Source organism: Etheostoma cragini, chromosome 12, assembly GCF_013103735.1.
Source record: "Etheostoma cragini isolate CJK2018 chromosome 12, CSU_Ecrag_1.0, whole genome shotgun sequence".
NCBI lineage: Eukaryota > Metazoa > Chordata > Actinopteri > Perciformes > Percidae > Etheostoma > Etheostoma cragini.
The window spans coordinates 20,193,926-20,208,232 of record NC_048418.1 but is presented as its reverse complement, the minus strand read 5'-3'; the positions used below and the strand labels follow the sequence as shown (position 1 = coordinate 20,208,232).

The 14,307-nt window shown below is 41.3% G+C and overlaps 1 protein-coding gene across 2 annotated transcripts in view; it reads right to left on the bottom strand.

Annotated features, from left to right (window-relative positions):
- The window catches only part of kirrel1b (kirre like nephrin family adhesion molecule 1b), an 87,222-nt gene that overhangs the window by 13,229 nt on the left and 59,686 nt on the right, over window positions 1–14,307 (bottom strand). For both annotated transcript variants that reach the window (XM_034886798.1, XM_034886799.1), the window contains exons 3-10: window positions 13,422–13,571; window positions 11,074–11,231; window positions 7,221–7,371; window positions 5,961–6,066; window positions 4,708–4,856; window positions 4,197–4,324; window positions 3,217–3,343; window positions 1,938–2,038 (exon numbers count right to left, since the gene is read on the bottom strand). In XM_034886798.1, the coding sequence (XP_034742689.1) occupies window positions 1,938–2,038; window positions 3,217–3,343; window positions 4,197–4,324; window positions 4,708–4,856; window positions 5,961–6,066; window positions 7,221–7,371; window positions 11,074–11,231; window positions 13,422–13,571 (1,070 nt within the window). The remainder of the gene's footprint in view (window positions 1–1,937; window positions 2,039–3,216; window positions 3,344–4,196; window positions 4,325–4,707; window positions 4,857–5,960; window positions 6,067–7,220; window positions 7,372–11,073; window positions 11,232–13,421; window positions 13,572–14,307) is intronic.

Sequence of the window (14,307 nt, the reverse complement as noted above, 5' to 3'; positions counted from 1 at the left end):
TACTGTAGAATTAACTACAATAGACTCAAATTCACACACACACACACACACACACACACACACACACACACACAAACACACACACACACACATAATCACAAGTGAACATTCAGGAAACAGGTGGGCCGATGTTGAAGAAAGGTTAAGAGAAACTATAGCGAGTCTGGAGAGGAAATACTTTTTAAGCAAAACTACTTCCATACTTCCATACTTCTACTATATTCTCATAACTTGCTATATGTGTTTTTTCCCTCCCGGTGCAGTATGTGCCTAATTAAAGTTTATGCTGAAACTTGTCAGGCTAGGAAAGAAAGAAATTCCTCAAATAAAGAAAATAAAATAAACAGAGAAGACACACTCTCTCACACACACAAACACACACGCACACACACACACACACACACACACACACACACACACACACAAAGTCATACAGAGTGCAGCAGGTGTACATAATAAAAACTCAAACAGGTTTTTCTACTTAAAATCTGCTGAAGTATTGTATCTGCTGAATCTGCTGAAGTAATTTGAGGGTATTAAATATGGAACAAGGTGACATCAAATATACATAGAGCCATATGTTGGACTAATGTACCTTTTAACCTGGTTTGGAAAAAAAAAATTAGCAAGAGTGGGATCAAGAGTGGGAGGGAGAAATTAAAAGAGACCCAAATCTTCTGCTTTTTTATTCTCTCCTTCTGACAATCTTACTTAATGCGTCTTTTCAGTCTCCACAGTCTGCCTCGCAAAATCCATCACTTTCTTTCTTCTGTCGTCACAATTATGTTGCACTACCTCTGTCTCTTTTTCCCCAATCTCTCACCTTGCCTTTTTTACACACACACACGCATGCATGCACGCTGGCACGCACGCACACACACACACACACACACACACACACACACACACACACAAACACACACACACACACACACACACACACACACACGGCCTCATACTCCATATTTTATAAGTCCTTGTCTCTGCATTAAGCCGAGACTATAATGTCGTATCACATTATACGCTCTGAGCTCCCTGCCGGTGCAGCGGGGGGGCTGAAGCTTCCTAAAAGCTCTGATTTCTGTCATGTCGGCATTGCACAATTGGATAATTGACGCTGAAAGGTATTGAACTTCTACTCTCCCTCCATCACTCTCCCTCTCATTTCAGTCTGTTTAGCCCCCCACACAATTTCTCACTCATTCTAGCTTTCAAACCCAAATGTTGTCACTGGATTTATTCCCATTTTATGGCCTCTTTTTGTGTGATTTATGAGCAGTCTAGTATTTCCCTTTTTTTAAAGGTTTGTATCACATGCCATGAAGCTCATGTTGTAACTTATATTATATAAAGACACTTTACATTGGACTGTTGATTGATCAGCGGTTGAGCTCAGCAACTTTAAGAAAAGAGGACTAAAAAAACAGAGTGCGGTTATGGCACATGCAGGAGGATATTCCGTTATAGTTTGCTGCTGAGGCAATCAGGAATAGACGGGTACAACTTTGAAAGGGATCACTGAATTGGAACGATTTTGGCTGGTGGGTCCAATTCACACTAAACTCAAGATGGCATAGGCGCTGCACTGGCCCTTTAATGGTGCAGATAACAAGGTAACTATTACTACAAGTTCCACTAGAAGCTGTGTTCTCTTATCTGCTGCACTCCAACATGCAGTACTCTGCGTCTTGCCTTTTTATTTCAGCCAAACACTACAGCAGCTGTTTTTGATGAGTCACTCGAATACTTGTGACACATTTGGACAACAGTGCCACTTGTGCCGACAGTTTAGCGCGTACCACGGGCAAAAGAGAGAACGCAGAAATACTTTTTTTCAGGGCGAACAAGGAGGCATTGCGATTCTGTTTGAGGCGGAAACAATCTGAAAAAGGTTGAGCACCTTGGCAGCAGATTACAACTCCCAAGAATGGACTTACAATCTTATCAGGTGGGGGGGTGCTCGCGATGTAACACTTGATCTCTCCTCTCTGCCCTCTGACGGCGTACTGGACTGGATCACTGGAGATGATGGGGGGGCCTGAGTAGGAAAGAGAGATTGAGAGAGAGAAAGAGAGAGGTTGGGATAGAGAAAACAGAGACATTAGAGGATTACTGCAACAAACCACAAGGTTTGAGACGTACACTTGCATTCAACTTAAAAATCAACACCACATCTACCCTTACTATGAGAACCATGGACCAGGAGGGAGAAGATTTCATAAATGTGATACAATTATTGCCCAACCCAAATATTCTGTCAATTTTTCCCACAGGGGAAGTCTGATGCTGGAATGTAAAGTGAAAAAGGTTGGTGGTTTGGTCCCTGGCCTTGCAGTTCCATTTCCAAGTGTCTTTGGGCAAGTCACTGAACTCCGAGTTGCCCCCGATGCTGAGCCATCGGAGTATAAATGTGTGTGAGTGTTTATCTGATGAGCAGGTGGCACTTTGTAAAGGCATTCTCAGCCACAGTGTATGAATGTGTGTGACTAGTGAATGGTTCCTGTGCTATGTAAAAGCCCTTTGAGTAGTCGTTAAGACCAGAAAAAGCACTATGTAAGAACAGTCCATTTACATTTACATGACAAAAAGACTTAAGTAAAAGTACAAGTACCTTAATATTTGTACTTGAGTAAATGTATGTACTTAGTTACATTCCACCCCTGAGCGATACAGACACGTGCAGGATGTGCAGAATGATTCAAGATTAAACAAACACGTTATGTGGGTCCATGTGCTGTCACGTTCATTCGTCACATTCATGTTTGACACAGAAGCAGGGCTTTGCCATGTGTAGGATCAATTAAAGTGGGGCCATACAAAAAAAATTAAATATCATGATATTTTTGACCAAATGCAGTGATGTTGATATTTCTGCAATGTTGTATGGCTGTCAATTGGGGCTTACACAAAGAATGAGAGTTGTGACAAACATTTACCAATACTGTAGATATAATGACTAAGTGGGTAAAGGCACACAATAGACAATATACAATATTCTAAAAACACAACAGCTAAAATGGTCTGGCTTGTTCAGGAAATGACATCACTTTACTGTAACGCAGCCTGTAAAACCAGCAAAAGACAACACTACGATGATATCTAGCCAGATACATCAATGTGAATACAAGCCAAAATTCTGACTTTATGTTCAGAACTCAAATAAATCTTTTCACATCTGCCCTAAACCTCTTCCATAGTAATTAGATAGTAACAGACCGTTGACAGTGAGTGTAACCTCAGTCTCTCCCACTCCAATCCGCGGTACGATGGCCTTGCAGACGTATTGGCCTGCATCGGCCTGGCTCACCGACTTCAGATACAGCTGGTTGTTGTTGCTGAGCACCTGGACATACAAACACAAGTACAAGTGTGCATGACAAGCGGGATAGAAGCATTGCGCGGTGGAGAGTAGATATAGACACACGGGGGAGAAAAGATGTTTAAAAGAGAGGGAGATCTATATTTAATTCATAAAACATGTTGATTCACTCAGCAAGCTCCATTAGTTCTTTCCTGGAGCTTTTTCACAACTTGTTAGGCATGAATTAAAGATTTAAGATATGAAGACAGAGTCTCCCATCTTATTGTGTGCTTTAAAACTGAGGAAACATTTATGAAGTCTAGACATTAATATACTGTAGTAAGGCTGCACTATATACAGTTTTTTTTTATATTGGCATCGCGATCAATTGGCGCAATAAACACACGGCAAAGGCTGCCGCACATCGCATAAGACGCTTTTTTTGTGTAAGTTGAAAAAAAATATCAGTAGAAAGTTGTTATTTTTCTTAGTACTGCTTTTAATTTTCAATGAAATCATTCAATTTGTTCAAAAAAAGAAAGTTAGAAAGGATTTCCTTTCATTTGTTCTAAATTCAACAAGCATTTTGATCGAATACAGAGCAGCAGAACTGAGAACACTTTAATATCTGTTTGTGTATCGCAGGTAATACCGTTATTGAATATTGCATATTTTCTCTTATTGTGCAGCCCTATACTTTACATGTAGGCTGAGATGGAGCTTTTCTCCATCTTTTCTTTTGGCTGGGGTACTAGCAGTACTGCATGTGGTGCTCTGGCTTTCTCATTCTTCCTACATACATTTAAAGTGGAATAAAAACTTAAATCAGCCGTGAATATAAAATGTAAGGATTTAAGCTCAAAGGTCAGGGAAAGATCTGATGGTTTCTTCTCACCATGCTGGAGCCCTTCTTGGTCCAGGTGAGTGTTAGTGGGGGGTTTCCAGACCACTTGCAGTTCAGAGTGACGTCAGAGTCCACATCCACAGTAACTGGCCGGGGCTCTACTACCAGTATCGGGCCAACTGGAAGTAAGAGAGGAAGAAAATGAAAACCCCTGAGCGTAAATACATGTCAATGAAATACAGACTTGGTGAACACCAAGTGTTCAAAAATGAAAAGAATACTTGAAGTACAAAAAAGGTTACAAATATATTTTGCCCCAAAATTGCCCCCCAACTTTTTGTAGAAGTTACTAGAGTTTTGTTGGTTGCTTCTGACGGCCGCCCACCAAGAGTCAGGATTTGTCTGAGGTTTCTGTTCGATGTTGCTCTAACTGCTAGCTCTTAGGGGGGAAATAGTTGGGTCTAGTACATTATAGAGTGTGGTCTAAACCTACTCTATGTGTAAAAAAAATCTGAGTCTCAAACTTGAGTTGCCATCTATCTCTGGTTTGCACTCTACTCACAGTGCACGTCCACTAGGATGCTGACGTTGGTGCTTCCCACGACGTTGAATACCTGACAGGACACAGGCTCGGTGAAGAAGGAGTGATCAGCCGTGGTGACGAACACACTTTCCCTGGCCCCCTCCAGGAGCACGCCCCCTTTGGCCCACCTGGCATACAAACACATCACCATTTCAGCAGTTTCCAAGCTTTACAAATCATTGTTATGTTAGTTTGTCAGCAGGATATCTCAGAAGCATAATGGCTTTTTCTAATTGGTTGGTGGTGATCCAAAAGTTAGATTTCCACTATTAGACATTGAACGAATTAAGGCTATTAAACTAATATTTAAAAAGCCTTGATGTCGAAACCTGAGGGAGAGCTATATTTCTTATTCTTTCTGTCACCCAGATGCGTAGCTCAAAACCATACAACCATATTGCACATGAGATGACATTTTAATACACACTCAATGGGCCTAGTGTCTGGCAGTGCTCCCACTCTGGGACCTCTGCCGGAGTCTCAAACCTCAGATTAAAACCACCGTTTGAGTCCAGCATTTAGCAATTTCAGTGCTTTTGTACTGTCACTTAAGATTAAAGTCTGTGTTTAATTGTTTGACCGTTCAATACTTTCTCCAATTCTGTTTCTGCAAGCAGATATTACAATTCAGGATGGCCTCCATACGCTGGCTACAAGCAGATTGGAAGAGATGAAAGAGAGATCTATTGGCATTTAACAGAATTGGACTTTGGCTTGTGAGGCTGGACTGCAGGAATCAAATGAAACACTGTCCCTAAAAAAAGATTGAACATCATCAAGAAGTCCATCACATCCTGAACTAGACATAGAGAGGCAAAAATGATGTCAAAGGAAGTGGTAACGTTTGTTTGTTTGAATAGTAAAGATTCTGAACCACTCTGATTGGTCAGCTGAGCCACTCTGTTGTGATTCGTCATCCACATTCAAACAAGCCAGGGCTGGCTGTGCAAATAAATGGGCAGCACAATTTAAATAAAATTAAATTGAATATGAAAACCAGGGCTGGCTTTCTAAATCAGTGACATCCCTAGTTGAGGGATCTCAAAGAGGAATGTGGGCGTGGCATTCCAAGCAGTTGTGAAAAAGTGCGATCTGTGGGAGGGAAAACTCCATTGGAGTAAAAGGAGTATTTGTACTATTACATTCACAAAAAAGATTGGCAAAAGCATAATGGGGACTCTTCAAAGTCAGCTGGGTTTTAAGGACAAATTCTGATGAAGTGTATTTCAGACCTGTAGCCGATAATGGGAGGGTTGCCAGTGGCCTGGCAGGTGAAGGTGACTCTCTCGCCCTCCAGGACGGAGCGAGGCTCAATGGACAGGGTCACCGTAGGAGGGTCTACAAAGAGAGAGAGAGATACATATTCAATGTAAAACTAAAGTTAAACTGAATGACTGATTTCTATACAAATACAAATCACACAAATTGTACATTTCACAATTAACTATGTTATTTTAAAACTCTACTTTTCAACAGCCTTCTATACTAACACAGCACTGCATCAATATCTAGGGCCCTGTCTTGCAAAATTATGATGGTGCATATCTGCCATCACAGTAGCAACGCGCCAAAGTAAAGGGAATGGGAGATCACTTTATTGCATGTTATGCACAAACAACACCTATGAATTAATGAAGATACTGAGGACAACCCTTTTGAGCAATACGACTGGCGCACAGATCCTTTGTTCCACCGTAAAACAAGCAAAAGTGGATTTTGTTGTTTGTTTGTTGTTGTTACTGCAGTTATTCTCACAGTAATTACTAACTGCACTGGATTGGAAAAAAAGACGTAAATCTTTTTGATTGAAAATCCAAACTATCGTTTCCCTGTGAGCAATCATTCCTTATTTCTTCAGGGACACGACTGAAATCCCTTAAAACACAAAAAGTATCAGGATTTCCAGATGTTGAAGAAAATCCATTGGCTCAACTTCTTAAGAGGAATATTAGCTTACTGGGTCCAAAGTTGGTGCCAAACCAATGCAAACAGCTGAATCAAACCTGGACAAGTAAGAGAATGGTGAAAAACAGATGCTGTGAAAGTAGTTTTTAAATATCGATCACGTTCCAAGTCCAGCTAATTCAAATTATAGCGTGATTTTGCTATGCGCCTGCACAAATTTGTGGATTTGGATTGATCACATGACATGAAAAATGACCAGAGCCTTCTGTGTGGACTCTCCCGGTTGTTTGTTTGCGTTCCTTTGTTTGCTGAACAGCCAATCAGATGGATTGGCAAAAAGTCTCCTTAAGCGTCTTATTTTGGCGTTTAACTAATATGCGGCACAAGAACAGCTGTGTTGTTTGAATCCTCCACCACCCTAACCTACCTCCCTAAGCAGATATTTTACGAGTTGGGAGTGGGAACAGGTTGTACGCACAAAAATAGGGCCACGGTCGCTCAATATCGGCCCAACCTGGACCGACGGCCGACAGCCGCCTTGGTGTGTCATGGCCTTTACACTCTGACAGACAACTAGGTCAACCTACGGTGCACGTTGAGGGTAACAGTGGCTCGTTTGCCCATGGGCACCGCCGGGTTGCTGGCCACACAGGTGAAATTACAGCCGCTGTCTTTGTCGACTGGTATGATGTGCAAGTAGCTCCTGGTCGTCACCCTCTTCCTATCTGGTAGCACTTCCTGTTTGGCAAAGAAATAGAGAGAGGATGTTGTGGGTGGAATTTGAAGAGGGGAGCAGACAGAAAAAGATCAAAGAAAAGGAGGAGGAGCACAATGGATGGTGAAGGGTGAAAAGGACAAAAAAAGAGGATGGATTGGGAAATATCATGGGAGAAATAAAAGAGAAGAAAGGGAAGAGAAAGGAGAGAGACACAGCAAGGTTACTAATGGAGCCCAGAGAGATGAAGATATGGCATGACATGGGAATAGAAACACAAATCTGGAGGTAGAAATAAAACATTTCAGACATGGTGCAGGAAAGAAATAAGAAGTTGAACTGAAAAAGTGCAAAAGACATAAATAATACATTGATACAGAAATCCCTGCAAGGACTTCATCACCATAATACAGACATTTAATGTTGGTGCAGGAAAATATCTGTCTGCTAACGGTTCTGTCAATTATTGCAAGCAATTCAGCTTTCCAAGGACACTTGACCTTGACAGCAAAATACTATGAAATATAAAAAGAAACACAGTGGTGCGAAAACATTCAACTGTTTAATTAGTTAAAACAACCATTTTTCTGCTCAATTTTACATCATTTTTGTTTGCCGTAAATACATATTTGGGTGTTGGTCAATTACTCAGATAAGAAGCAATTTGAAGAAGAGATCTTGAGCTTGATTTAAGCTTCTGTGGAGGCTCCACGCAGAGTTTTCTCCGAAGCCTACGTAAGTGGCCTGAAGTTTATTCTTGTGCATCGGTGTGTCAAGTTGTCATTTGTGTGTGTGACTGTGTGTGTGTGTGTGTGTGTGTGTGGGGAATGTGAGGTAGAGTGAGGGAGAAAGTGAGGGAGAAAGTGAGAGAGTGATGGCAATTAACTCCGTAGCAAGTACTGACTCTAGAGTCATAAAAACAAAGTGTCTCCCCTGTTCTCTCTGACCAATGTATAGCAGGAAAAGTTAAGCCTCTCCTTGATTTCATGTTGTTTATGGAGAAGGAGGACCAGGAAACGGGTCCACAATGAGTCCAGGAAATCGACCATTTTTCGGCGTAGGCTCGTGTCTCTTACATACGTAGCCCTGGTGTAGATTTAACGCCAAAGTATGAATCAAGCTTTAGGTTTTGTGAATTTGCATTGGGCATTGCTCAGTTTGACATTTTATAGATTACAGAAAAGGTTTTCTTTATTCGTCTGAAAATAATAGATGGATGAATCAATAATGAAAATTATTCTTGGTTGCAGCCATGAAACATAAGCAATAAATCTTTTCTGCACAACAAGTACAGTACTATTCAGTGCTGCTGGATCCTGGAGGTGAGGTACTTTACAATGCAGCTAAAAATTCTGTCAAGAAAAAGTGTAAAGTGTAAGTGTGGTCAGTAACACGGTAACATGAGAGCAACATGTAATATGTATGAGCATGTGTGGGCGGCATAGAACTGGCTACAAGAAATATAAAAACATCTGTATGTGAGTGTGTGAGTCAGTGTTTGCCGCTGCTTCTGTGTGCATATGCGTGTGTGTGTATGTACTGTATGTGTGTGTGTGTGTGAGTGTGTGTGTGTAGGAATAATCTCATATCACAGTATATGGAAGTGTAAAGAGTGTAGATGTGGGAAAAAAGAGTGCAGAATATACCACTGTGTCATTCAGCCCAGTTCCTGTCGTGTTTATGCATGCGTGCGTGCGTGTGTGCATGTCTGGTAATTAGTATTGGATCTCAGCACGTTCCAAGTTTTGTTACATCTATAAAGTGAGGAAAGCAACTGATATCTATGATGTGTGTTCTGTGGTTGATGATGGGAATGCCTATTTTGTTGAAGAGGGAGTGTAATTATACACACATGAAGCTTAGCAAAATCAGGAAGACTCCATTTACTCATTCATTCTCTCTCTTTGCCTCTCTATGAAGATGGGATTAACACAAAAACTATTTACATAAATACAATTAAGGTTTAGAATCAGTATGTTAGTTACTTTTGTGATTATAAAGTTCATTGAATTACCACATCTATGCAACTACAGGATGTGGCCCAAGTGGGAGTCAAATCTACGACCCAATAAAAGTAGAAGTAACCACACAGGCATGATTCCAAACCTCATTGCCTTTTATTGAACTTTTAATCTGGTTAAATGGAGAGAAACCAAAGGTACGATTACTTTGATTCTTCCATATGGTCAATATGCTCAAACACTTCATTCACAACTGAAATGTTAAACAGCTCATGAATATTGAGTGAGTAACAGTGTGTTCTGACTGAGGGTGGATGTCTGAACAAACACATTTCAGGCCAAAAAATATCCTGAAATGGTTTATGAATGATAAAGGAGAAGTGTGACACTATCCTGTTGTGTTGTAGTTTATCACATAAACCTCATACTTTTGCCTTAAAAGAGAGTTGCACTTTTACTTTAACACATAAGCACGTATGTCCACCAAACAAACCAGTATGCTGAGTGTTGGCAATGTCGACTGTGGCATCACTGGGTAACTGAGCCAGGGAGGGGGAACTTTAGCTTGCCAAATTATGTCAATTTTCAGTTTTGTGTGACTCATCTTGGTTCAAAAATGCAGTTTTGTTTCACTAAATGTGATAGTAGGACGTTGCAATGACTGCACTTTGTGTTTAAATTTCCCTTTGTTTGGCTGTTGTGCCTTTCATCAAACAACAGAGCAGACATGGCTTTCTCCTAGTGAGTGTGTTAATTAGTGTGAAATGGTAAATAGATACTGGTGATGCATTTTAGTGATGTTTGCTCCCCTTTGATTTGCCTTCATGGAAAATACATTCTGCAGTAATTGTCTCATCCAAGGTTTCAAGGCACACAATGCTGCTGCCCGCTGGTAAGCAGGCCAGAATCTGCAATCTGTGCGCATTCCAAAGCATTCCATAATAAAAACGGTCCCCATCTGCTGAGATGTTATCATTATGTCAACCAGGAACCAAAAGTCTCGTGCTGACTTTGCACTGTATTTACCTAATGCTGTACTCCAGGGGTGATGTGCGTCCTGAGGCGTACACACTGTCATTATTTTGCCCACGGCAAATAGCATAACATTTAAAAAAAAAAAGCAGATTGAGAGCGGCTTTTATTGAGTCTGCAAGTCCTTTATGAAGTAAGAATGTGCACAACACTTCTTAGATGCAGAAGAAGTGCCCTAAGTAGGCTTGTGAGATTATGCAGACCTTATTTTGATGTAATTAGTCTCACATTGCCAGACCTTCCTCCACGGCGCTGCAAAGCAAAGTCTGGCTAGTCCACAGCTTTGTGGGATGGGAGAAAAACATGCTCTGGTTTGTTGGCATTTCTAACAATGGTCTTGGGTGGTGCTAAGCCCTGCACGAAGCATCAGTGCCTCTGCAAAATAGCCTCTGGAAGGAACTTGTTTTGGTGGAACATGTATACGTTCAAAAGTTGTTTTAGTCGTGCAACAGAAAACTGGACCGATAGTCTAGCAAGCTGCCCGGATTTACCCTACCCAGATCTGAGGAGTAGTTAACCATAGCCCTCAGAACTACACATGAGTTTAAAATGCCAACACAAAAACACAAGAAGGGGACGGACATCCAGCACCTGAACAATCCCGGAAACGTAACATTGTCAATATGGTGTAATAAACTCTTAATGGGTTTATATGGTTGTATGTTGCAGGACACGTTCCTGACACGTGTACTTGCTATTATCTGCCTGTATGCATGTGTGTGTGTGACTCACCGTTGACTGGTAGGCCCCCTCCACAGGGACTCCATTCCTGGTCCACTGGATGTGTGCTGCAGGCTTGGCCCCGCGGGTCACACAGGTCAGGTTGAATGGAGTCCCGGCCATCAGCAGGAGCTCCGGGGATCCGTCCACCACCGGGTCCTCAGGGGGGACTGAAGGAATAGACACAAACCCAAGCTTTAAAACATGACACAATAATGCAAGTGTGCACTCATGCTTATACAGGCAAACCTGTACATGCAGAGTATAGTATGGACAGTGTAAATAAATCAACTTTCTTTAGAAAAAAAAAAAATAAGGCCATAATATGCATCCTAAGGTAACAACAACAATATATAATACAAACCTATGTATATATGATAAAAGTGACTGTGGCAGGTGAATTTCCCATCCTGGGCTAAGACACACATTCATACAGTTTGATAAAGGACTTATTGGACTTTAACTTATGGTTGCACCTACAATAATGTAGCTGTCCTCAATTTAGGTCATTCTGTACACCTCATCTGTGGTTTTAGTAGCAGCGCCCACTGCAGTGAGCCAAAACAACAGCAACTTTCAGCGACTTTATAGTGAAAAAACGTTACAGCGTGCATTGATGTTAAAATATGTACATGTTGGTAGGGTGTCTTTCGCTGTACGTTTTGTTGGAAAATGTGAGATGTTCGAGTCACACACGTCTTGTCTTCATATCAGAAACATGGAAATGAACTTGACCCGTTCTTGCTTCCGCTTGGTCAGTGGCTGCTGGTATGGTTGCGAGTGTTGAACATGCGATAGGGGACCAGGCACGAAAGCAACTGCGTACCCTGCTTACCGATAGTTATAGGTCCAAATCATTCAATTCTCATTGGCTACCTGCTAATGTGGAAGGTAAATTGACAGTGTTACCCACCAAGTGCAAAATTCACCCACATTTGTCAGGTGGTTGGGTGTTAATTTCAGGCTCTGGATGTGGAAGATAACCATTGAGAAAAAGTTTAACTTGGCTGCTTCTGTTGATAGGAAGATTCTGATTTACCTAACATTTGATAAACCTAAAACAAGCAAGGCTGTGTTCCTTTAAAGTTTACATATACAGCACATGGTTTTCAACATACAACAGCATGGGGTTTTCAAAATACAACAGCATGTGGTTTTCAACATACAACAGCATGTGGTCTTCAACATACAACAGCATGTAGTGTTCAACATTCTCTTCTCTTTGAAGAATTAGGACAAAGTTTACACCATGTTGTTGTGATATCCAAATCAGCTGCACAGCATTTTTCTCAGGAGGTCTGAACTGTTTGATCTTTAACCTCTTTGCTCTTTGTGTGATTTCTAAATCCCTCCACTTTTTTTTTCTCCACATTTCATTCCTTCTGTCCGTTGCGCAATTAAAAGCAGCTTCCTGCTAAATTTTAGGATATGGCGATATAACGTGAAGATACAGTAAATGCCTTGTTCAAGAGCCCCGTAGTACTGGCTGTTTATGCTGTTTTTCCTTAACTTCCTCCATCTTTACCAACATCTGTGAGCTGGAGCTTTCTGTTGTTATACGGGCAGTTTCTGTTTCCCACACCAAAAAAACACATAGATAATCCAAAGGGTATTGCAAGGATGACAAATCAAATATAGTCAATAGTATAGAGTCAGTTGAACCAGGTGTTAACATTGTGCATCTAAACTCATAATATACTTTTAACCACACTGCTCATCTGTTGAGCTCCTGTAAAGTTGTTTTTTTCTTCCTACTCCTTTTTTATGTGAATCAGTTACTGGAATTTTGAAAGATATGTTTGCTTAGGTGTGTGCACCTGTACTCAAACTAAGTCTCCTCTGGCTTGTCCGCACAGCATTCTGAGATGGGAATAAAACATGCTCTGGTTTATTGGCATTACTTTAAACCAATCACGATCATCTTGGGCAGTGCTAAGTGCCGAACAGATCCACGGTGCCTCTGCAAAACAGCCTCAGGAAGGAACTTGTTTTGACGGAACGTGTACGTTCAAAGGTTGTTTTAATTGTTTAACAAAAAACTCTGATTGGACAGTTGGTCTAGCTAGCTGTCTTGATTTACCCTTCAGAGATCTGAGGAGCAGTTAACCATAGTCCTCATGAATCCACCGGAGTTTAGAATGCCAACACAAGGAAAGGAGAAGGTGAACAATCCTGGTAGTGGAACGTCGTAGATATAGATTAATCTAAACTAAGGGTGCCTCTAATTGTGAAGCTCTTTCTCTTTGTTTGATTTGATAATCGTTTCTGCTTTCCTTGGAATAAAAATTGTCTTTTGCTCAAACTGGGATGTTTCAAAAGAAAAAATGTATCCAAACCATTGCCACAGTATCTGCACTTACTGAGTACGTTGAGTTTGGCCCTCCTGGAGCGCAGGGCAGCCTCTGTGGCCTGACACTCGTACAGAGAGTCATCAGACAGCTCCGCATTGGAGATCTCCAGGTTGTACTGGCCGATGTCCAGAGCCCGCAGAACACGGTACCTAGGCCAGGCTGCAGGAGACACACACACACACACACACACACACACACACACACACACACACACACACACATACACACACACACACACACACACACACACACACACACACAGACAGATACATACACACCAGGTTACAGTTAAATAGATGGAGAGACATCCAGCAGGCCTGAGTTGCCCTGCTAAACCATGAACTACTACAACTACTATTTCCAGTCACAGTTCCATTATCTTTATTGTGACTATTATTGCCAATGTACATCACACCCCCAACCGGCAACAGGCAGATTCTGCCTTCCAAGAGCCTGGGTCTGTCCCAGGTTTCTCCCTGAAACGAAGCTTTCCTTGCACTAAATGCTTGCTCTTGGGGGAATTACTAGAATTTTGTGTCTTTGTAAATTGTAGATTGTGGTCTAGACCTACTCTGCTAATCGGTAAAGTGTCTCGGGATAACTCTTGTTATGATTTGATTCTATACATAAAATTGAAGAGAATTGAGCTGAATTGAACCCTCACTTTGTGATTCATGCACTTGATGGAGTTTTTGTTTCATGAGTCATGCATGTTTTTTTGCAGGTCAAAAAAGCTTGACGAGTTAAGAAAATTAACTTTGGGAATGTAATTCAAAGAAAATAAATGGTGCCACCAGGGAAACATGACCTATTGTTTTAGAGATTATTGCCTGGATGAAGAAAGAGGCTCATTACACGCTGCTATTACTGTCATGAGTCATCTGCACTGGCTTTA